Source organism: Oncorhynchus gorbuscha, unplaced genomic scaffold, assembly GCF_021184085.1.
Source record: "Oncorhynchus gorbuscha isolate QuinsamMale2020 ecotype Even-year unplaced genomic scaffold, OgorEven_v1.0 Un_scaffold_569, whole genome shotgun sequence".
Classification (NCBI taxonomy): Eukaryota; Metazoa; Chordata; class Actinopteri; order Salmoniformes; family Salmonidae; genus Oncorhynchus; species Oncorhynchus gorbuscha.
Window position 1 is genome coordinate 445,435 of NW_025745403.1, and position 24,399 is coordinate 469,833.

A 24,399-nucleotide genomic window follows, 5' to 3' on the forward strand; every position below is an offset into this window, starting at 1 on the left:
GGGTTTACTGATCCATCCCTACAACACCCTCACTACAGGTCCCATCTAGGGTTTACTGATCCATCCCTACAACACCCTCACTACAGGTCCCATCTAGGGTTTACTGATCCATCCCTACAACACCCTCACTACAGGTCCCATCTAGGGTTTACTGATCCATCCCTACAACACCCTCACTACAGGTCCCATCTAGGGTTTACTGATCCATCCCTACAACACCCTCACTACAGGTCCCATCTAGGGTTTACTGATCCATCCCTACAACACCCTCACTACAGGTCCCATCTAGGGTTTACTGATCCATCCCTACAACACCCTCACTACAGGTCCCATCTAGGGTTTACTGATCCATCCCTACAACACCCTCACTACAGGCCCCATCTAGGGTTTACTGATCCATCCCTACAACACCCTCACTACAGGTCCCATCTAGGGTTTACTGATCCATCCCTACAACACCCTCACTACAGGTCCCATCTAGGGTTTACTGATCCATCCCTACAACACCCTCACTACAGGTCCCATCTAGGGTTTACTGATCCATCCCTACAACACCCTCACTACAGGTCCCATCTAGGGTTTACTGATCCATCCCTACAACACCCTCACTACAGGTCCCATCTAGGGTTTACTGATCCATCCCTACAACACCCTCACTACAGGTCCCATCTAGGGTTTACTGATCCATCCCTACAACACCCTGTGAAACTCACTACAGGTCCCATCTAGGGTTTACTGATCCATCCCTACAACACCCTCACTACAGGTCCCATCTAGGGTTTACTGATCCATCCCTACAACACCCTCACTACAGGTCCCATCTAGGGTTTACTGATCCATCCCTACAACACCCTCACTACAGGTCCCATCTAGGGTTTACTGATCCATCCCTACAACACCCTCACTACAGGTCCCATCTAGGGTTTACTGATCCATCCCTACAACACCCTCACTACAGGTCCCATCTAGGGTTTACTGATCCATCCCTACAACACCCTCACTACAGGTCCCATCTAGGGTTTACTGATCCATCCCTACAACACCCTCACTACAGGTCCCATCTAGGGTTTACTGATCCATCCCTACAACACCCTCACTACAGGTCCTATCTAGGGTTTACTGATCCATCCCTACAACACCCTCACTACAGGTCCCATCTAGGGTTTACTGATCCATCCCTACAACACCCACTACAGGTCCCATCTAGGGTTTACTGATCCATCCCTACAACACCCTCACTACAGGTCCCATCTAGGGTTTACTGATCCATCCCTACAACACCCTCACTACAGGTCCCATCTAGGGTTTACTGATCCATCCCTACAACACCCTCACTACAGGTCCCATCTAGGGTTTACTGATCCATCCCTACAACACCCTCACTACAGGTCCCATCTAGGGTTTACTGATCCATCCCTACAACACCCTCACTACAGGTCCCATCTAGGGTTTACTGATCCATCCCTACAACACCCTGACTACAGGTCCCATCTAGGGTTTACTGATCCATCCCTACAACACCCTCACTACAGGTCCCATCTAGGGTTTACTGATCCATCCCTACAACACCCTGACTACAGGTCCCATCTAGGGTTACTGATCCATCCCTACAACACCCTCACTACAGGTCCCATCTAGGGTTTACTGATCCATCCCTACAACACCCTCACTACAGGTCCCATCTAGGGTTTACTGATCCATCCCTACAACACCCTCACTACAGGTCCCATCTAGGGTTTACTGATCCATCCCTACAACACCCTCACTACAGGTCCCATCTAGGGTTTACTGATCCATCCCTACAACACCCTCACTACAGGTCCCATCTAGGGTGTACTGATCCATCCCTACAACACCCTCACTACAGGTCCCATCTAGGGTGTACTGATCCATCCCTACAACACCCTCACTACAGGTCCCATCTAGGGTTTACTGATCCATCCCTACAACACCCTCACTACAGGTCCCATCTAGGGTTTACTGATCCATCCCTACAACACCCTCACTACAGGTCCCATCTAGGGTTTACTGATCCATCCCTACAACACCCTCACTACAGGTCCCATCTAGGGTTTACTGATCCATCCCTACAACACCCTCACTACAGGTCCCATCTAGGGTTTACTGATCCATCCCTACAACACCCTCACTACAGGTCCCATCTAGGGTTTACTGATCCATCCCTACAACACCCTCACTACAGGTCCCATCTAGGGTTTACTGATCCATCCCTACAACACCCTCACTACAGGTCCCATCTAGGGTTTACTGATCCATCCCTACAACACCCTCACTACAGGTCCCATCTAGGGTTTACTGATCCATCCCTACAACACCCTCACTACAGGTCCCATCTAGGGTTTACTGATCCATCCCTACAACACCCTCACTACAGGTCCCATCTAGGGTGTACTGATCCATCCCTACAACACCCTCACTACAGGTCCCATCTAGGGTTTACTGATCCATCCCTACAACACCCTCACTACAGGTCCCATCTAGGGTTTACTGATCCATCCCTACAACACCCTCACTACAGGTCCCATCTAGGGTTACTGATCCATCCCTACAACACCCTCACTACAGGTCCCATCTAGGGTTTACTGATCCATCCCTACAACACCCTCACTACAGGTCCCATCTAGGGTTTACTGATCCATCCCTACAACACCCTCACTACAGGCCCCATCTAGGGTTTACTGATCCATCCCTACAACACCCTCACTACAGGTCCCATCTAGGGTTTACTGATCCATCCCTACAACACCCTCACTACAGGTCCCATCTAGGGTGTACTGATCCATCCCTACAACACCCTCACTACAGGTCCCATCTAGGGTTTACTGATCCATCCCTACAACACCCTCACTACAGGTCCCATCTAGGGTTTACTGATCCATCCCTACAACACCCTCACTACAGGTCCCATCTAGGGTGTACTGATCCATCCCTACAACACCCTCACTACAGGTCCCATCTAGGGTTTACTGATCCATCCCTACAACACCCTGTGAAACTCACTACAGGTCCCATCTAGGGTTTACTGATCCATCCCTACAACACCCTCACTACAGGTCCCATCTAGGGTTTACTGATCCATCCCTACAACACCCTCACTACAGGTCCCATCTAGGGTTTACTGATCCATCCCTACAACACCCTCACTACAGGTCCCATCTAGGGTTTACTGATCCATCCCTACAACACCCTCACTACAGGTCCCATCTAGGGTTTACTGATCCATCCCTACAACACCCTCACTACAGGTCCCATCTAGGGTTTACTGATCCATCCCTACAACACCCTCACTACAGGTCCCATCTAGGGTTTACTGATCCATCCCTACAACACCCTCACTACAGGTCCCATCTAGGGTTTACTGATCCATCCCTACAACACCCTCACTACAGGTCCCATCTAGGGTTTACTGATCCATCCCTACAACACCCTGTGAAACTCACTACAGGCCCCATCTAGGGTTTACTGATCCATCCCTACAACACCCTGTGAAACTCACTACAGGTCCCATCTAGGGTTTACTGATCCATCCCTACAACACCCTGACTACAGGTCCCATCTAGGGTTTACTGATCCATCCCTACAACACCCTCACTACAGGTCCCATCTAGGGTTTACTGATCCATCCCTACAACACCCTGTGAAACTGTCTCATCTAAATGGTGATTAAAGAACAGTCTGGACAGACAGGATTTGATTCCGTGCCCCTCTGGCTTTATTTCAATGGCATCCGTCACTACAGGTCCAATCTAGGGTTTACTGAACCATCTAGGGTTTACTAATTCGTCACTACAGGCCCCATCTAGGGTTTACTGATCCATCTAGGGTTTACTGATCCATCTAGGGTTTACTGATCCATCACTACAGGTCCCATCTCGGGTTTACTGATCCATCACTACAGAAACCATCTAGGGTTTACTGATCCATCTAGGGTTTACTGATCCATCTAGGGTTTACTGATCCATCACTACATGTCCCATCTAGGGTTTACTAATCCATCACTACAGGTCCTGTCTAGGGTTTACTGATCGATCACTACAGGTCCCATCTAGGGTTTACTGATCGATCACTACAGGTCCCATCTAGGGTTTACTGATCGATCCCTCAGGACCCATCTAGGGTTTACTGATCCATCTAGGGTTAACTGATCCAATATGATATATTATATATTATTTATTATTATTATATATTATATATATTATATTATTATATATTGTTACTCTCTCTGCTAGGGGGGTGGTCTCTCTCTGCTGTGTCTGCTGTTAGGGTGGTGGTCTCTCTGCTGTGTCTACTGCTAGGATGGTGGTCTCTCTGCTAGGGTGGTAGTATTTCTGCTAGGGTGGTAGTCTTTCTGCTAGGGTGGTAGTCTCTCTGTTAGGGTGGTATTCTCTCTGCTAGGGTGGTGATCTCTATGCTGTGTCTACTGCTAGGATGGTGGTCTCTCTGCTAGGGTGGTGGTCTCTCTGCTAGGGGGGTGGTCTTTATGCTAGGGTGGTAGTCTCTCTGCTAGGGTGGTGGTCTCTCTGCTAGGGTGGTAGTCTTTCTGCTAGGGTGGTAGTCTCTCTGCTAGGGTGGTAGTCTCTCTGCTAGGGTGGTGGTCTCTATGCTGTGTCTACTGCTAGGATGGTGGTCTCTCTGCTAGGGTGGTGGTCTCTCTGCTAGGGGGGTGGTCTTTCTGCTAGGGTGGTAGTCTCTCTGTTAGGGTGGTATTCTCTCTGCTAGGGTGGTGGTCTCTATGCTGTGTCTACTGCTTTGATGGTGGTCTCTCTGCTAGGGTGGTGGTCTCTCTCTGCTGTGTCTGCTGTTAGGGTGGTAGTCTCTCTGCCGGGTCGACTGCTAGGGTGGTGGTCTCTCTGCTAGGGTGGTGGTCTCTCTGCTAGGGTGGTAGTCTCTCTGCTAGGGTGGTAGTCTCTCTGCTAGGGTGGTAGTCTCTCTGCTAGGGTGGTGGTCTCTCTGCTAGGGTGGTAGTCTCTCTGCTAGGGTGGTAGTCTCTCTGCTAGGGTGGTGGTCTCTCTGCTAGGGTGGTGGTCTCTCTGCTAGGGTGGTGGTCTCTCTCTGCTAGGGTGGTGGTCTCTCTGCTAGGGTGGTAGTCTCTCTGCTAGGGTGGTGGTCTCTCTGCTAGGGTGGTGGTCTCTCTCTGCTGTGTCTGCTGTTAGGGTGGTGGTCTCTCTGCCGGGTCGACTGCTAGGGTGGTAGTCTCTCTGCTAGGGTGGTGGTCTCTCTGCTAGGGTGGTGGTCTCTCTCTGCTGTGTCTGCTGTTAGGGTGGTGGTCTCTCTGCTAGGGTGGTAGTCTCTCTGCTAGGGTGGTAGTCTCTCTGCTAGGGTGGTAGTCTCTCTGCTAGGGTGGTAGTCTCTCTGTTAGGGTGGTAGTCTCTCTGCTAGGGTGGTGGTCTCTCTGCTAGGGTGGTAGTCTCTCTGCTATGGTGGTAGTCTCTCTGCTGTGTCTGCTGTTAGGGTGGTAGTCTCTCTGCTAGGGTGGTAGTCTCTCTGCTAGGGTGGTAGTCTCTCTGCTAGGGTGGTGGTCTCTCTGCTAGGGTGGTGGTCTCTCTGCTAGGATGGTGGTCTCTCTGCTAGGGTGGTAGTCTCTCTGCTAGGGTGGTGGTCTCTCTGCTAGGGTGGTGGTCTCTCTGCTAGGGTGGTGGTCTCTCTGCTAGGGTGGTAGTCTCTCTGCTAGGGTGGTAGTCTCTCTGCTGTGTCTGCTGTTAGGGTGGTAGTCTCTCTGCTAGGGTGGTAGTCTCTCTGCTCTGGTGGTAGTCTCTCTGCTAGGGTGGTAGTCTCTCTGCTAGGGTGGTGGTCTCTCTGCTAGGGTGGTAGTCTCTCTGCTAGGGTGGTAGTCTCTCTGCTAGGGTGGTAGTCTCTCTGCTAGGGTGGTGGTCTCTCTGCTAGGGTGGTGGTCTCTCTGCTAGGGTGGTGGTCTCTCTCTGCTAGGGTGGTGGTCTCTCTGCTAGGGTGGTAGTCTCTCTGCTAGGGTGGTGGTCTCTCTGCTAGGGTGGTGGTCTCTCTCTGCTGTGTCTGCTGTTAGGGTGGTGGTCTCTCTGCTAGGGTGGTGGTCTCTCTGCTAGGGTGGTGGTCTCTCTGCTAGGGTGGTAGTCTCTCTGCTAGGGTGGTAGTCTCTCTGCTAGGGTGGTAGTCTCTCTGTTAGGGTGGTAGTCTCTCTGCTAGGGTGGTGGTCTCTCTGCTAGGGTGGTAGTCTCTCTGCTATGGTGGTAGTCTCTCTGCTGTGTCTGCTGTTAGGGTGGTAGTCTCTCTGCTAGGGTGGTGGTCTCTCTGCTAGGGTGGTAGTCTCTCTGCTAGGGTGGTGGTCTCTCTGCTAGGGTGGTGGTCTCTCTGCTAGGATGGTGGTCTCTCTGCTAGGGTGGTAGTCTCTCTGCTAGGGTGGTGGTCTCTCTGCTAGGGTGGTGGTCTCTCTGCTAGGGTGGTGGTCTCTCTGCTAGGGTGGTGGTCTCTCTGCTAGGGTGGTAGTCTCTCTGCTAGGGTGGTAGTCTCTCTGCTGTGTCTGCTGTTAGGGTGGTAGTCTCTCTGCTAGGGTGGTAGTCTCTCTGCTAGGGTGGTAGTCTCTCTGCTAGGGTGGTAGTCTCTCTGCTAGGGTGGTGGTCTCTCTGCTAGGGTGGTGGTCTCTCTGCTAGGGTGGTAGTCTCTCTGCTAGGGTGGTAGTCTCTCTGCTAGGGTGGTGGTCTCTCTGCTAGGGTGGTAGTCTCTCTGCTGTGTCTGCTGTTAGGGTGGTAGTCTCTCTGCTAGGGTGGTAGTCTCTCTGCTAGGGTGGTAGTCTCTCTGCTAGGGTGGTGGTCTCTCTGCTAGGGTGGTGGTCTCTCTGCTGTGTCTGCTGTTAGGGTGGTAGTCTCTCTGCTAGGGTGGTAGTCTCTCTGCTAGGGTGGTAGTCTCTCTGCTAGGGTGGTGGTCTCTCTGCTAGGGTGGTAGTCTCTCTGCCGGGTGGTGGTTTCTCTGCTAGGGTAGTGGTCTCTCTGCTAGGGTGGTGGTCTCTCTGCTAGGGTGGTGGTCTCTCTGCTAGGGTGGTGGTCTCTCTGCTAGGGTGGTGGTCTCTCTGCTAGGGTGGTAGTGTCTCTGTTGTGTCTAATGGAGTAGCCTGAGGACACTATTGTGTAATGAGCTTCTTGGCTGCTGTCAATTTATACTCCACACACACACACAACAAGGTTACTGGATCTTACTGTAAATAGGATTAGTATAGGATCAGTATTGTCTCTCTGTCACACCTGGCTTATCTGACCTGACACTGACCTACTGTAGTTACTGATATTAAATTACTATATACTGTAGCTACTGTTATTAATATACTACCTACTGTATCTACTGTTATTAATATACTACATACTGTAGCTACTGTTATTAATATACTACCTACTGTATCTACTGTTATTAATATACTACCTACTGTATCTACTGTTATTAATATACTACATACTGTTATTAATATACTACATACTGTTATTAATATACTACATACTGTAGCTACTGTTATTAATATAACCTACTGTATCTACTGTTATTAATATACTACCTACTGTTATTAATATACTACCTACTGTAGTTACTGTATTAATATACTACATACTGTTATTAATATAATACCTACTGTATCTACTGTTATTAATATACTACCTACTGTTATTAATATACTACCTACTGTAGTTACTGTATTAATATACTACATACTGTTATTAATATAATACCTACTGTATCTACTGTTATTAATATACTACCTACTGTTATTAATATACTACCTACTGTAGTTACTGTATTAATATACTACATACTGTTATTAATATAATACCTACTGAGGTTAGAGTGGTATTTCGGTAGGGGTTAGGTTAGAGTGGTATGTGGGTAGAGGTTAGAGTGGTATGTGGGTAGGGGTTAGATTAGAGTGGTATGTGGGTAGGGTTTAGATTAGAGTGGTATGTGGGTAGGGGTTAGATTAGAGTGGTATGTGGGTAGGGGTTAGATTAGAGTGGTATGTGGGTAGGGGTTAGATTAGAGTGGTATGTGGGTAGGGGTTAGATTAGAGTGGTATGTGGGTAGGGGTTAGATTAGAGTGGTATGTGGGTAGGGGTTAGGTTAGAGTGGTATGTGGGTAGGGGTTAGATTAGAGTGGTATGTGGGTAGGGGTTAGGTTAGAGTGGTATGTGGGTAGAGGTTAGAGTGGTATTTCGGTAGGGGTTAGGTTAGAGTGGTATGTGGGTAGGGGTTAGAGTGGTATGTGGGTAGGGGTTAGGTTAGAGTGGTATTTGGGTAGGGGTTAGGTTAGAGTGGTATGTGGGTAGAGGTTAGAGTGGTATGTGGGTAGAGGTTAGAGTGGTATTTGGGTAGAGGTTAGAGTGGTATGTGGGTAGAGGTTAGAGTGGTATTTGGGTAGGGGTTAGGTTAGAGTGGTATGTGGGTAGAGGTTAGAGTGGTATTTGGGTAGGGGTTAGATTAGAGTGGTATGTGGGTAGAGGTTAGAGTGGTATGTGGGTAGGGGTTAGGTTAGAGTGGTATTTGGGTAGGGGTTAGGTTAGAGTGGTATTTGGGTAGGGGTTAGGTTAGAGTGGTATGTGGGTAGAGGTTAGAGTGGTATGTGGGTAGGGGTTAGATTAGAGTGGTATGTGGGTAGGGGTTAGATTAGAGTGGTATTTGGGTAGGGGTTAGGTTAGAGTGGTATGTGGGTAGAGGTTAGAGTGGTATTTGGGTAGGGGTTAGATTAGAGTGGTATGTGGGTAGGGGTTAGATTAGAGTGGTATGTGGGTAGGGGTTAGATTAGAGTGGTATTGGGTAGGGGTTAGATTAGAGTGGTATGTGGGTAGGGGTTAGATTAGAGTGGTATGTGGGTAGGGGTTAGATTAGAGTGGTATGTGGGTAGAGGTTAGGTTAGAGTGGTATTTCGGTAGGGGTTAGATTAGAGTGGTATGTGGGTAGAGGTTAGATTAGAGTGGTATGTGGGTAGGGTTTAGATTAGAGTGGTATGTGGGTAGGGGTTAGATTAGAGTGGTATGTGGGTAGGGTTAGATTAGAGTGGTATGTGGGTAGGGGTTAGATTAGAGTGGTATGTGGGTAGGGATTAGATTAGAGTGGTATGTGGGTAGGGGTTAGATTAGAGTGGTATGTGGGTAGGGGTTAGAGTGGTATGTGGGTAGAGGTTAGAGTGGTATTTGGGTAGGGGTTAGATTAGAGTGGTATGTGGGTAGAGGTTAGAGTGGTATTTGGGTAGGGGTTAGATTAGAGTGGTATTTGGGTAGGGGTTAGATTAGAGTGGTATGTGGGTAGGGGTTAGGTTAGAGTGGTATTTCGGTAGGGGTTAGATTAAAGTGGTATGTGGGTAGGGTTAGGTTAGAGTGGTATTTGGGTAGGGGTTAGAGTGGTATGTGGGTAGAGGTTAGAGTGGTATTTGGGTAGGGGTTAGGTTAGAGTGGTATTTGGGTAGGGGTTAGAGTGGTATGTGGGTAGAGGTTAGAGTGGTATTTGGGTAGGGGTTAGATTAGAGTGGTATGTGGGTAGAGGTTAGATTAGAGTGGTATGTGGGTAGAGGTTAGATTAGAGTGGTATTTGGGTAGGGGTTAGATTAGAGTGGTATGTGGGTAGAGGTTAGATTAGAGTGGTATGTGGGTAGGGATTAGATTAGAGTGGTATGTGGGTAGGGATTAGATTAGAGTGGTATGTGAGTAGGGATTAGATTAGAGTGGTATGTTGGTAGGGGTTAGATTAGAGTGGTATGTGGGTAGAGGTTAGATTACAGTGGTATGTGGGTAGAGGTTAGATTAGAGTGGTATGTGGGTAGGGTTAGATTAGAGTGGTATGTGGGTAGGGGTTAGATTAGAGTGGTATGTGGGTAGGGGTTAGATTAGAGTGGTATTTCGGTAGAGGTTAGATTAGAGTGGTATGTGGGTAGGGGTTAGATTAGAGTGGTATGTGGGTAGAGGTTAGATTAGAGTGGTATGTGGGTAGGGGTTAGAGTGGTATGTGGGTAGGGGTTAGATTAGAGTGGTATGTGGGTAGGGGTTAGATTAGAGTGGTATTGGGTAGGGGTTAGATTAGAGTGGTATGTGGGTAGGGGTTAGATTAGAGTGGTATGTGGGTAGGGGTTAGATTAGAGTGGTATGTGGGTAGAGGTTAGGTTAGAGTGGTATTTCGGTAGGGGTTAGATTAGAGTGGTATGTGGGTAGAGGTTAGATTAGAGTGGTATGTGGGTAGGGTTTAGATTAGAGTGGTATGTGGGTAGGGGTTAGATTAGAGTGGTATGTGGGTAGGGGTTAGATTAGAGTGGTATGTGGGTAGAGATTAGAGTGGTATGTGGGTAGGGGTTAGATTAGAGTGGTATGTGGGTAGGGGTTAGAGTGGTATGTGGGTAGAGGTTAGAGTGGTATTTGGGTAGGGGTTAGATTAGAGTGGTATGTGGGTAGAGGTTAGAGTGGTATTTGGGTAGGGGTTAGATTAGAGTGGTATTTGGGTAGGGGTTAGATTAGAGTGGTATGTGGGTAGGGGTTAGGTTAGAGTGGTATTTCGGTAGGGGTTAGATTAAAGTGGTATGTGGGTAGGGGTTAGGTTAGAGTGGTATTTGGGTAGGGGTTAGAGTGGTATGTGGGTAGAGGTTAGAGTGGTATTTGGGTAGGGGTTAGGTTAGAGTGGTATTTGGGTAGGGGTTAGAGTGGTATGTGGGTAGAGGTTAGAGTGGTATTTGGGTAGGGGTTAGATTAGAGTGGTATGTGGGTAGAGGTTAGATTAGAGTGGTATGTGGGTAGAGGTTAGATTAGAGTGGTATTTGGGTAGGGGTTAGATTAGAGTGGTATGTGGGTAGAGGTTAGATTAGAGTGGTATGTGGGTAGGGATTAGATTAGAGTGGTATGTGGGTAGGGATTAGATTAGAGTGGTATGTGAGTAGGGATTAGATTAGAGTGGTATGTTGGTAGGGGTTAGATTAGAGTGGTATGTGGGTAGAGGTTAGATTACAGTGGTATGTGGGTAGAGGTTAGATTAGAGTGGTATGTGGGTAGGGGTTAGTATGTGGGTAGGGGTTAGATTAGAGTGGTATGTGGGTAGGGGTTAGATTAGAGTGGTATTTCGGTAGAGGTTAGATTAGAGTGGTATGTGGGTAGGGGTTAGATTAGAGTGGTATGTGGGTAGAGGTTAGATTAGAGTGGTATGTGGGTAGGGGTTAGAGTGGTATGTGGGTAGGGGTTAGATTAGAGTGGTATGTGGGTAGGGGTTAGATTAGAGTGGTATGTGGGTAGGGGTTAGAGTGGTATGTGGGTAGGGTTAGATTAGAGTGGTATGTGGGTAGGGGTTAGATTAGAGTGGTATGTGGGTAGGGGTTAGATTAGAGTGGTATGTGGGTAGGGGTTAGATTAGAGTGGTATGTGGGTAGGGGTTAGAGTGGTATGTGGGTAGGGTTAGATTAGAGTGGTATGTGGGTAGGGGTTAGATTAGAGTGGTATGTGGGTAGGGGTTAGATTAGAGTGGTATGTGGGTAGGGGTTAGATTAGAGTGGTATGTGGGTAGGGGTTAGATTAGAGTGGTATGTGGGTAGAGGTTAGATTAGAGTGGTATGTGGGTAGAGGTTAGATTAGAGTGGTATGTGGGTAGGGGTTAGAGTGGTATGTGGGTAGGGGTTAGAGTGGTATGTGGGTAGAGGTTAGATTAGAGTGGTATGTGGGTAGGGTTTAGAGTGGTATGTGGGTAGGGGTTAGAGTGGTATGTGGGTAGGGGTTAGATTAGTGTGGTATGTGGGTATTGGTTAGATTAGAGTGGTATTTGGGTAGGGGTTAGAGTGGTATGTGGGTAGGGGTTAGATTAGAGTGGTATGTGGGTAGTGGTTAGGTTAGAGTGGTATGTGGGTAGTGGTTAGGTTAGAGTGGTATGTGGGTAGGGGTTAGATTAGAGTGGTATGTGGGTAGGGGTTAGATTAGAGTGGTATTTGGGTAGGGGTTATATTAGAGTGGTATGTGGGTAGGGGTTAGATTAGAGTGGTATGTGGGTAGGGGTTAGATTAGAGTGGTATGTGGGTAGGGGTTAGAGTGGTATGTGGGTAGGGTTAGATTAGAGTGGTATGTGGGTAGGGGTTAGATTAGTGTGGTATGTGGGTAGAGGTTAGATTAGAGTGGTATGTGGGTAGAGGTTAGATTAGAGTGGTATGTGGGTAGAGGTTAGAGTGGTATTTCGGTAGGGGTTAGATTAGTGTGGTATGTGGGTAGAGGTTAGATTAGAGTGGTATGTGGGTAGGGGTTAGATTAGAGTGGTATGTGGGTAGGGGTTAGATTAGTGTGGTATGTGGGTAGAGGTTAGATTAGAGTGGTATGTGGGTAGGGGTTAGATTAGAGTGGTATGTGGGTAGGGGTTAGATTAGAGTGGTATGTGGGTAGAGGTTAGATTAGAGTGGTATGTGGGTAGAGGTTAGGTTAGAGTGGTATTTCGGTAGGGGTTAGATTAGTGTGGTATGTGGGTAGAGGTTAGAGTGGTATTTGGGTAGGGGTTACTGAGAGATCGCCTGTTATTGAGGAGCAGCATTTAGTCTCTTCCTCAGTTGGCAGAGCTCCAAGTCCTATCAGCTTCCTGTCAGGGATCCCTGTGTGTGTGTGTGTGTGTGTGTGTGTGTGTGTGTGTGTGTGTGTGTGTGTGTGTGTGTGTGTGTGTGTGTGTGTGTGTGTGTGTGTGTGTGTGTGTGTGTGTGTGTGTGTGTCCAGCCACCCTCATCTCCTTCTACAGTGTAATAGACCCTCATCTCCTTCTACAGTGTAATAGACCCCCTCATCTCCTTCTACAGTGTAATAGATCCTCTCATCTCCTACAGTGTTATAGACCCTCATCTCCTTCTACAGTGTAATAGACCCCCTCATCTCCTTCTACAGTGTAATATACCCTCTCATCTCCTACAGTGTAATAGACCCTCATCTCCTTCTACAGTGTAATAGACCCTGATCTCCTTCTACAGTGTAATAGACCCTCATTTCCTTCTACAGTGTAATAGACCCCCATCTCCTTCTACAGTGTAATAGACCCTCTCATCTCCTTCTACAGTGTAATAGACCCTCTCATCTCCTTCTACAGTATAATAGACCCTCTCTTAAGCACCAATTCAGGCTCTATAAAGTCCTGTATTTCATGAGTATCCTGAAGGAATGCTGAACAGGGTGAGGGGCTCTATAAAGTCTTCTAATTAGATATATATTTATTAAAGGTGGAATGTAGTGTCTGTATTGTAGATATATATTTATTAAAGGTGGAATGTAGTGTCTGTATTGTAGATATATATTTATTATAGGTGGAATGTAGTGTCTGTATTGTAGATATATATTTATAAGAGGTGACATTTTCCTAGAACGTTCTCTGCTCGTCAGTGGGATAACGTCTCATGTCCTCAGGACGACCCCTGTTTGCTGGGTTAAAGCCCGACCCCGCTTGGCGCTGCTGAGTGCAGTGTGTTGACTGAGATTCTCCGTTGCCAGTTACTCCGTTGAAAAGAGCCCCTTTGGCCCTCGTTAGTCATTACAGAACGATTCCCTGGCGGACGCCCACCGTGGAGCAGGCTTGACTCTGGAGGTCACACATCTTAGATAGTTGCCCAGGTTGGAGATGGTTGGCGATGACAAGGCTGTGTTGGTGACCAGGGGTTTTCTGTGTTGGTTCTAACTGCTACTTCCTGTCTCTGTGTCTCCAGGACGACGAGGTTGTCCTGCAGTGTTCTGCCACAGTCCACAAGGAGCAGCAGAAGCTGTGTCTGGCAGCGGAGGGCTTCGGAAACAGACTCTGCTTCCTCGAGTCAACATCCAACTCTAAGGTGAACGCAGGAGCCACATCTACCAGACTGCATTGCATCATGTTTATCCCTAGACTGGACTACATCTCCCAGACTGACCTGCTCCAGGACTACAGTTCCCTTCTAACCTGGCTGTTTATCCCTAGACTGGACTACATCTCCCAGACTGACCTGCTCCAGGACTACAGTTCCCTTCTAACCTGGCTGTTTATCCCTAGACTGGACTACATCTCCAAGACTGACCTGCTCCAGGACTACAGTTCCCTTCTAACCTGGCTGTTTATCCCTAGACTGGACTACATCTCCCAGACTGACCTGCTCCAGGACTACAGTTCCCTTCTAACCTGGCTGTTTATCCTTTGACTGGACTACATCTCCCAGACTGACCTGCTCCAGAACTACAGTTCCCTTCGAACCTGGCTGTTTATCCTTTGACTGGACTACATCTCCCAGACTGACCTGCTCCAGGACTACAGTTCCCTTCGAACCTGGCTGTTTATCCTTTGACTGGACTACATCTCCCAGACTGACCTGCTCCAGGACTACAGTTCCCTTCGAACCTGGCTGTTTATCCTTTGACTGGACTACATCTCCCAGACTGACCTGGTCCAGGACTACAGTTCCCTTCTAACCTGGCTGTTTATCCCTAGACTGGACTACATGTCCCAGACTGACCTGCTCCAGGACTACAGTTCCCTTCGAACCTGGCTGTTTATCTTTTGACTGGACTACATCTCCCAGACTGACCTGCTCCAGGACTACAGTTCCCTTCGAACCTGGCTGTTTATCTTTGACTGGACTACATCTCCCAGACTGACCTGCTCCAGGACTACAGTTCCCTTCGAACCTGGCTGTTTATCCTTTGACTGGACTACATCTCCCAGACTGACCTGCTCCAGAACTACAGTTCCCTTCGAACCTGGCTGTTTATCCTTTGACTGGACTACATCTCCCAGACTGACCTGCTCCAGGACTACAGTTCCCTTCGAACCTGGCTGTGTATCCTTTGACTGGACTACATCTCCCAGACTGACCTGCTCCAGGACTACAGTTCCCTTCGAACCTGGCTGTTTATCCTTTGACTGGACTACATCTCCCAGACTGACCTGCTCCAGGACTACAGTTCCCTTCGAACCTGGCTGTTTATCCTTTGACTGGACTACATCTCCCAGACGGACCTGGTCCAGGACTACAGTTCCCTTCTAACCTGGCTGTTTATCCCTAGACTGGACTACATGTCCCAGACTGACCTGCTCCAGGACTACAGTTCCCCTTCGAACCTGGCTGTTTATCTTTTGACTGGACTACATCTCCCAGACTGACCTGCTCCAGGACTACAGTTCCCTTCGAACCTGGCTGTTTATCTTTTGACTGGACTACATCTCCCAGACTGACCTGCTCCAGGACTACAGTTCCCTTCGAACCTGGCTGTTTATCCTTTGACTGGACTACATCTCCCAGACTGACCTGCTCCAGAACTACAGTTCCCTTCGAACCTGGCTGTTTATCCTTTGACTGGACTACATCTCCCAGACTGACCTGCTCCAGGACTACAGTTCCCTTCGAACCTGGCTGTGTATCCTTTGACTGGACTACATCTCCCAGACTGACCTGCTCCAGGACTACAGTTCCCTTCGAACCTGGCTGTTTATCCTTTGACTGGACTACATCTCCCAGACTGACCTGGTCCAGGACTACAGTTCCCTTCTAACCTGGCTGTTTATCCCTAGACTGGACTACATGTCCCAGACTGACCTGCTCCAGGACTACAGTTCCCTTCGAACCTGGCTGTTTATCTTTTGACTGGACTACATCTCCCAGACTGACCTGCTCCAGGACTACAGTTCCCTTCGAACCTGGCTGTTTATCTTTTGACTGGACTACATGTCCCAGACTGACCTGCTCCAGGACTACAGTTCCCTTCGAACCTGGCTGTTTATCTTTTGACTGGACTACATCTCCCAGACTGACATGCTCCAGGACTACAGTTCCCTTCGAACCTGGCTGTTTATCTTTTGACTGGACTACATCTCCCAGACTGACCTGCTCCAGGACTACAGTTTCCTTCTAACCTGGCTGTTTATCCTTTGACTGGACTACATCTCCCAGACTGACCTGGTCCAGGACTACAGTTCCCTTCTAACCTGGCTGTTTATCCTTTGACTGGACTACATCTCCCAGACTGACCTGCTCCAGGACTACAGTTCCCTTCTAACCTGGCTGTGTTCTCTTCCAGAATGTCCCTCCAGACCTGTCCATCTGTACGTTTGTCCTGGAGCAGTCCCTCTCAGTCCGGGCCCTGCAGGAGATGCTGGCCAACACAGAAGAGAAGGCAGAAGGGGTGAGTACCCAGCAAGACCTATCTACCTACGTATATATCTATCTACCTATCTATCTATCTACCTATATCTATCTATCTACCTATATCTATCTATCTACCTATATCTATCTATCTACCTATATCTATCTATCTACCTATCTATCTATCTATCTATCTATCTATCTATCTATCTATCTATCTATCTATCTATCTATCTATCTATCTATCTATCTATCTATCTATCTATCTATCTATCTATCTATCTATCTACCTATATCTATCTGTCCGTCCGTCCATCCATCTGTCTGTTTGTCGCAGGCAGGGCTGAGTACACACAGAACTATCCATCTCAGACAGGGCCTGTAATGGTTCTGATGGATGGGACAAGATGTCTCTATGCTGGGGTCCTGTGTCAGTGTGTGTTATAGTCCTGTCCACAGCCCTGTGGTTGTCCCTGTTATAGTCCTGTGTCAGTGTGTGTTATAGTCCTGTCCACAGCCCTGTGGTTGTCCCTGTTATAGTCCTGTGTCAGTGTGTGTTATAGTCCTGTCCACAGCCCTGTGGTTGTCCCTGTTATAGTCCTGTGTCAGTGTGTGTTATAGTCCTGTCCACAGCCCTGTGGTTGTCCCTGTTATAGTCCTGTGTCAGTGTGTCCCTGTCCACAGCCCTGTGGTTGTCCCTGTTATAGCCCTGTGGTTGTCCCTGTTATAGCCCTGTCCACAGCCCTGTGGTTGTCCCTGTTATAGCCCTGTGGTTGTCCCTGTTATAGTCCTGTGGTTGTCCCTGTGGTTGTCCCTGTGGTTGTCCCTGTGGTTGTCCCTGTGATTGTCCCTGTTATAGCCCTGTCCACAGCCCTGTGGTTGGCCCTGTGGTTGTCCCTGTTATAGCCCTGTGGTTGTCCCTGTTATAGCCCTGTGGTTGTCCCTGTGGTTGTCCCTGTGGTTGTCCCTGTGATTGTCCCTGTTATAGCCCTGTCCACAGCCCTGTGGTTGTCCCTGCTATAGTCCTGTGGTTGTCCCTGTGGTTGTCCCTGTGGTTGTCCCTGTGATTGTCCCTGTTATAGCCCTGTCCACAGCCCTGTGGTTGGCCCTGTGGTTGTCCCTGTTATAGCCCTGTGGTTGTCCCTGTTATAGCCCTGTGGTTGTCCCTGTGGTTGTCCCTGTTATAGCCCTGTGGTTGTCCCTGTTATAGCCCTGTCCACAGCCCTGTGGTTGTCCCTGTTATAGTCCTGTGGTTGTCCCTGTTATAGCCCTGTGGTTGTCCCTGTTATAGCCCTGTGGTTGTCCCTGTTATAGCCCTGTGGTTGTCCCTGTTATAGCCCTGTGGTTGTCCCTGTTACAGCCCTGTGGTTGTCCCTGTTATAGCCCTGTCCACAGCCCTGTGGTTGTCCCTGTTATAGCCCTGTCCACAGCCCTGTGGTTGTCCCTGTTATAGCCCTGTCCACAGCCCTGTGGTTGTCCCTGTTATAGCCCTGTCCACAGCCCTGTAGTTGTCCCTGTTATGGCCCTGTCCACAGCCCTGTGGTTGTCCCTGTTATAGCCCTGTGGTTGTCCCTGTTATAGCCCTGTGGTTGTCCCTGTGGTTGTCCCTGTTATAGTCCTGTCCACAGCCCTGTGGTTGTCGCTGTTATAGCCCTGTGGTAGTCCCTGTTATAGCCCTGTGGTTGTCCCTGTTATAGCCCTGTCCACAGCCCTGTGGTTGTCCCTGTTATAACCCTGTGGTTGTCCCTGTTATAGACATGTCCACAGCCCATGTAATGGGGTATGTTTAAATAATATGGACTACAGTACTATGATGTGATGTTATTTTGTGCAGAACTGCAGATTTAAACGTTGTATATGATGTTACTGAGATGTGGTGTCGTATTCCATCATGACTTGCATTTCTGTAATTAACTTTTTATAATCACCTTTCTATCTATGAATAACTTGGCTAATTAAATTGTTCTCTCTCTGAGCCAGAAGTGTATTCAAGGGCAGTACTGGGAGTCAGAGAGCCCAGATACAATCAGTCGGTCGGTCTATCTGCCAGGAGTCAGGGAGCCCAGAAACAATCAGTCGGTCGGTCTATCTGCCAGGAGTCAGAGAGCCCAGAAACAATCTGTCGGTCGGTCTATCTGCCAGGAGTCAGGGAGCCCAGAAACAATCAGTCGGTCGGTCTATCTGCCAGGAGTCAGGGAGCCCAGAAACAATCAGTCGGTCGGTCTATCTGCCAGGAGTCAGAGAGCCCAGAACCAATCAGTCGGTAGGTCGGTCTGCCAGCCAGCCAGCCAGCCAGTCAGTCAGTCACCCAGTCAGTCAGTCAGTCAGTTACCCAGTCAGTCAGCCAGTCAGTCAGTCAGTCAGTTACCCAGTCAGTCAGTCAGTCAGTCAGTTACACAGTCAGTTAGTCACCCAGTCAGTCAGTCAGTTACCCAGTCAGTCAGCCAGTCAGTCAATCAGTCAGTCAGTTACCCAGTCAGTCAGCCACCCAGTCAGTCAGTCAGTTACCCAGTCAGTCAGCCAGTCAGTCAGTCACCAAGTCAGTCAGTCAGTCAGTTACCCAGCCAGCCAGTCAGTCAGTCAGTCACCCAGTCAGTCAGTCAGTCAGTCAGTCAGTTACCCAGTCAGTCAGCCAGTCAGTCAGTCAGTTACCCAGTCAGTTAGTCACCCAGTCAGTCAGTCAGTTACCCAGTCAGTCAGCCAGTCAGTCAGTCAGTCAGTCAGTCAGTTACCCAGTCAGTCAGCCACCCAGTCAGTCAGTCAGTTACCCAGTCAGTCAGCCAGTCACCAAGTCAGTCAGTCAGTCAGTTACCCAGCCAGTCAGTCAGTTACCCAGCCAGTCAGCCAGCCAGCCAGTCAGTCAGTCACCCAGTCAGTCAGTCAGTTACCCAGTCAGTCAGCCAGCCAGTCAGTCACCCAGTCAGTCAGTCAGTTACCCAGTCAGTCATTCAGTCAGTCAGTCAGTCAGTTACCCAGTCAGTCAGCCAGTCAGTCAGTCACCCAGTCAGTCAGTCAGTCAGTTACCCAGTCAGTCAGTCAGTCAGTCAATCAGTCAGTCAGTCAGTCAGTCACCCAGTCAGTCAGTCACCCAGTCAGTCAGTCAGTCAGTTAGTCAGTTACCCAGTCAGTCAGTCAGTCACCCAGTCAGTCAGTTACCCAGTCAGTCAGCCAGCCAGTCAGTCACCCAGTCAGTCAGTCAGTCAGTTACCCAGTTAGTCAGCCAGTCAGTCAGTCACCCAGTCAGTCAGTCAGTCAGTCAGTCACCCAGTCAGTCACCCAGTCAGTCAGTTAGTCAGTTTCCCAGTCAGTCAGCCAGTCAGTTGGTTACCCAGTCAGTTAGTCAGCCAGTCAGCCAGTTAGTTAGTCAGTCAGCCAGCCAGCTAGCCAGCCAGTCAATAAGTTACCCAGTCAGCCAGTCAGTCGGTCGGTCTATCTGCCAGGAGTCAGAGAGCCCAGAACCAATCAGTCGGTGGGTCGGTCTGCCAGCCAGCCAGCCAGCCAGTCAGTCAGTCACCCAGTCAGTCACCCAGTCAGTCAGTCAGTCAGTCAGTCAGTCAGTCAGTCAGTTACCCAGTCAGTCAGCCAGTCAGTCAGTCAGTCAGTTACCCAGTCAGTCAGTCAGTCAGTTACACAGTCAGTTAGTCACCCAGTCAGTCAGTCAGTTACCCAGTCAGTCAGCCAGTCAGTCAATCAGTCAGTCAGTTACCCAGTCAGTCAGCCACCCAGTCAGTCAGTCAGTTACCCAGTCAGTCAGCCAGTCAGTCAGTCACCAAGTCAGTCAGTCAGTCAGTTACCCAGCCAGCCAGTCAGTCAGTCAGTCACCCAGTCAGTCAGTCAGTCAGTCAGTCAGTTACCCAGTCAGTCAGCCAGTCAGTCAGTCAGTCAGTTACCCAGTCAGTTAGTCACCCAGTCAGTCAGTCAGTTACCCAGTCAGTCAGCCAGTCAGTCAGTCAGTCAGTCAGTCAGTTACCCAGTCAGTCAGCCACCCAGTCAGTCAGTCAGTTACCCAGTCAGTCAGCCAGTCACCAAGTCAGTCAGTCAGTCAGTTACCCAGCCAGTCAGTCAGTTACCCAGCCAGTCAGCCAGCCAGCCAGTCAGTCAGTCACCCAGTCAGTCAGTCAGTTACCCAGTCAGTCAGCCAGCCAGTCAGTCACCCAGTCAGTCAGTCAGTTACCCAGTCAGTCATTCAGTCAGTCAGTCAGTCAGTTACCCAGTCAGTCAGCCAGTCAGTCAGTCACCCAGTCAGTCAGTCAGTCAGTTACCCAGTCAGTCAGTCAGTCAGTCAATCAGTCAGTCAGTCAGTCAGTCACCCAGTCAGTCAGTCACCCAGTCAGTCAGTCAGTCAGTTAGTCAGTTACCCAGTCAGTCAGTCAGTCAGTCACCCAGTCAGTCAGTTACCCAGTCAGTCAGCCAGCCAGTCAGTCACCCAGTCAGTCAGTCAGTCAGTTACCCAGTTAGTCAGCCAGTCAGTCAGTCACCCAGTCAGTCAGTTACCCAGTCAGTCAGTCAGTCAGTCAGTTACCCAGTCAGTCAGTCAGTCAGTCAGTTAGTTAGTCACCCAGTCAGTCAGTCAGTCAGTTAGTCAGTTACCCAGCCAGTCAGCCAGCCAGTCAGTCAGTCACCGAGTCAGTCACCCAGTCAGTCAGTCAGTCAGTCAGTCAGTCACCCAGTCAGTCACCCAGTCAGTCAGTTAGTCAGTTTCCCAGTCAGTCAGTCAGCCAGTCAGTTGGTTACCCAGTCAGTTAGTCAGCCAGTCAGCCAGTTAGTTAGTCAGTCAGCCAGCCAGCTAGCCAGCCAGTCAATAAGTTACCCAGTCAGCCAGTCAGTCAGTCAGTCAGTCAGTTACCCAGTCAGTTAGTCAGTCAGTTACCCAGTCAGTCAGTCAGTTACCCAGTCAGTCAGTCAGTTACCCAGTCAGTTACCCAGTCAGTTAGTCACCCAGTCAGTCAGTCAGTTACCCAGTCAGTCAGCCACCCAGTCAGTCAGTCAGTTACCCAGTCAGTCAGCCAGTCAGTCAGCCAGTCAGTCACCCAGTCAGTCAGTCAGTCAGTCAGTTACCCAGCCAGTCAGCCAGCCAGCCAGTCAGTCAGTCACCCAGTCAGTCAGTCAGTTACCCAGTCAGTCATTCGGTCAGTCAGTCAGTCAGTCAGTCAGTCAGTCAGTCAGTCAGTCAGTCAGTCAGTCAGTCAGTCAGTTACCCAGTCAGTCAGCCAGTCAGTCAGTCACCCAGTCAGTCAGTCAGTTACCCAGTTACCCAGTCAGTCAGCCAGTCACCCAGTCAGTCAGTCAGTCAGTTAGTCAGTTACCCAGTCAGTCAGTCACCCAGTCAGTCAGTCAGTCAGTTAGTCAGTTACCCAGTCAGTCAGTCAGTCAGTCAGTCAGTCACCCAGTCAGTCAGTTACCCAGTCAGTCAGTCAGTTACCCAGTTAGTCAGCCAGTCAGTCAGTCACCCAGTCAGTCAGTCAGTCAGTTACCCAGTCAGTCAGTCAGTCAGTCAGTCAGTCAGTCAGTCAGTCAGTCAGTCAGTTAGTCACCCAGTCAGTCAGTCAGTCAGTTAGTCAGTTACCCAGCCAGTCAGCCAGCCAGTCAGTCAGTCACCCAGTCAGTCAGTCAGTCACCCAGTCAGTCAGTCAGTCACCCAGTCAGTCACCCAGTCAGTCAGTCAGTTAGTCAGTTTCCCAGTCAGTCAGTCAGCCAGTCAGTTGGTTACCCAGTCAGTTAGTCAGCCAGTCAGCCAGTTAGTTAGTCAGTCAGCCAGCCAGCTAGCCAGCCAGTCAATAAGTTACCCAGCCAGTCAGTCAGTTACCCAGCCAGTCAGCCAGCCAGCCAGTCAGTCAGTCAGTCACCCAGTCAGTCAGTCAGTTACCCAGTCAGTCAGCCAGCCAGTCAGTCACCCAGTCAGTCAGTCAGTTACCCAGTCAGTCATTCAGTCAGTCATTCAGTCAGTTACCCAGTCAGTCAGCCAGTTACCCAGTCAGTCAGTCAGTCAGTCAGTCAGCCAGTCAGTCAGTCAGTCAGTTACCCAGTCAGTCAGTCAGTTACCCAGTCAGTTAGTCACCCAGTCAGTCAGTCAGTTACCCAGTCAGTCAGCCAGTCAGTCAGTCAGTCAGTCAGTCAGTCAGTTACCCAGTCAGTCAGCCACCCAGTCAGTCAGTCAGTTACCCAGTCAGTCAGTCAGTCAGTCAGTCAGTCAGTCACCCAGTCAGTCAGCCAGTCAATCAGTCAGCCAGTCAGTCAGCCAGCCAGCCAGGCAGTCAAACAGTTAGCCAGTCCTCCAGCCAGAGTGATACAGGGAGTCAGGTAGAAGGAGAGGTGGGGGGGGGTAGAGATACAGAGAGGCAGGTAGAAGGAGAGGTGGGGGGGGTAGAGGTACAGAGAGGCAGGTAGAAGGAGAGGTGGGGGGGGTAGAGATACAGAGAGACAGGTAGAAGGAGAGGTGGGGGGGGGGTAGAGGTACAGAGAGGCAGGTAGAAGGAGAGGTGGGGGGGGGGGGGTAGAGATACAGAGAGGCAGGTAGAAGGAGAGGTGGGGGGGTAGAGATACAGAGAGGCAGGTAGAAGGGAGAGGTGGGGGGTAGAGATACAGAGAGGCAGGTAGAAGGAGAGGTGGGGGGTAGAGATACAGAGAGGCAGGTAGAAGGAGAGGTGGGGGGGGTAGAGATTAGAGAGACAGGTAGAAGGAGAGGTGGGGGGTAGAGATATAGAGGGCAGGTAGAAGGAGAGGTGGGGGGAGAGATATAGAGAGGCAGGTAGAAGGAGAGGTGGGGGGTAGAGATACAGAGAGACAGGTAGAAGGAGAGGTTAGGGGGGTAGAGAGGAGAGAGGGCAGGTAGAAGGAGAGGTGGGGGGTAGAGATATAGAGAGACAGGTAGAAGGAGAGGTGGGGGTAGAGATACAGAGAGGCAGGTAGAAGGAGAGGTGGGGGGGGTAGAGGTACAGAGAGGCAGGTAGAAGGAGAGGTGGGGGAGGGTACAGAGAGACAGGTAGAAGGAGAGGTGGGGGTGGGGTAGAGGTACAGAGAGACAGGTAGAAGGAGAGGTGGGGGGTAGAGATACAGAGAGACAGGTAGAAGGAGAGGATGACTGTAAGTAGACGGAAAGTGTGTAAAGATAAAAGACCAAGAGAGATTGGAAGAGAAGCAGCATGTGTGAGAGCTCAACATTTAATTAGTAAACCGGGCACCCCAGCACGCTGAAGAGTGAGCAGGGAAAGGAAAAAAGAACATGGAACTGAATGGCTTCAGTAGTTACAGTCTAACAGAATTACAGCTATGAGGAGGGACCAGGTTAGTAATGACTGATGGAGGGACCAGGTTAGTAATGACTGATGGAGGGACCAGGTTAGTAATGACTGATGGAGGGACCAGGTTAATAATGACTGATGGAGGGACCAGGTTAGTAATGACTGATGGAGGGACCAGGTTAATAATGACTGATGGAGGGACCAGGTTAATAATGACTGATGGAGGGACCAGGTTAATAATGACTGATGGAGGGACCAGGTTAGTATGGAGGGACCAGGTTAATAATGACTGATGGAGGGACCAGGTTAGTATGGAGGGACCAGGTTAGTAATGACTGATGGAGGGACCAGGTTAATAATGACTGATGGAGGGACCAGGTTAGTAATGACTGATGGAGGGACCAGGTTAATAATGACTGATGGAGGGACCAGGTTAATAATGACTGATGGAGGGACCAGGTTAGTAATGACTGATGGAGGGACCAGGTTAATAATGACTGATGGAGGGACCAGGTTAGTATGGAGGGACCAGGTTAGTAATGACTGATGGAGGGACCAGGTTAGTATGGAGGGACCAGGTTAGTAATGACTGATGGAGGGACCAGGTTAGTAATGACTGATGGAGGGACCAAGTTAGTATGGAGGGACCAGGTTAGTAATGACTGATGGAGGGACCAGGTTAGTAATGACTGATGGAGGGACCAGGTTAGTAATGACTGATGGAGGGACCAGGTTAGTATGGAGGGACCAGGTTAGTAATGACTGATGGAGGGACCAGGTTAGTAATGACTGATGGAGGGACCAGGTTAGTATGGAGGGACCAGGTTAGTAATGACTGATGGAGGGACCAGGTTAGTATGGAGGGACCAGGTTAGTAATGACTGATGGAGGGACCAGGTTAGTACTGACTGATGGAGGGACCAGGTTAGTAATGACTGATGGAGGGACCAGGTTAGTATGGAGGGACCAGGTTAGTAATGACTGATGGAGGGACCAGGTTAGTATGGAGGGACCAGGTTAGTAATGACTGATGGAGGGACCAGGTTAGTATGGAGGGACCAGGTTAGTACTGACTGATGGAGGGACCAGGTTAGT

General features: G+C 49.5%; 1 protein-coding gene across 1 annotated transcript in view; it reads left to right on the plus strand.

The window, feature by feature from the left end:
* LOC124018713 (ryanodine receptor 2-like) overlaps window positions 1–24,399 on the plus strand; it is a gene marked incomplete at its 3' end in the record, with an annotated part of 185,077 nt that overhangs the window by 91,735 nt on the left and 68,943 nt on the right. The window contains 2 exon segments of the mRNA XM_046334064.1: window positions 13,664–13,783; window positions 15,999–16,103. Of these exon segments, the coding sequence (XP_046190020.1) occupies window positions 13,664–13,783; window positions 15,999–16,103 (225 nt within the window).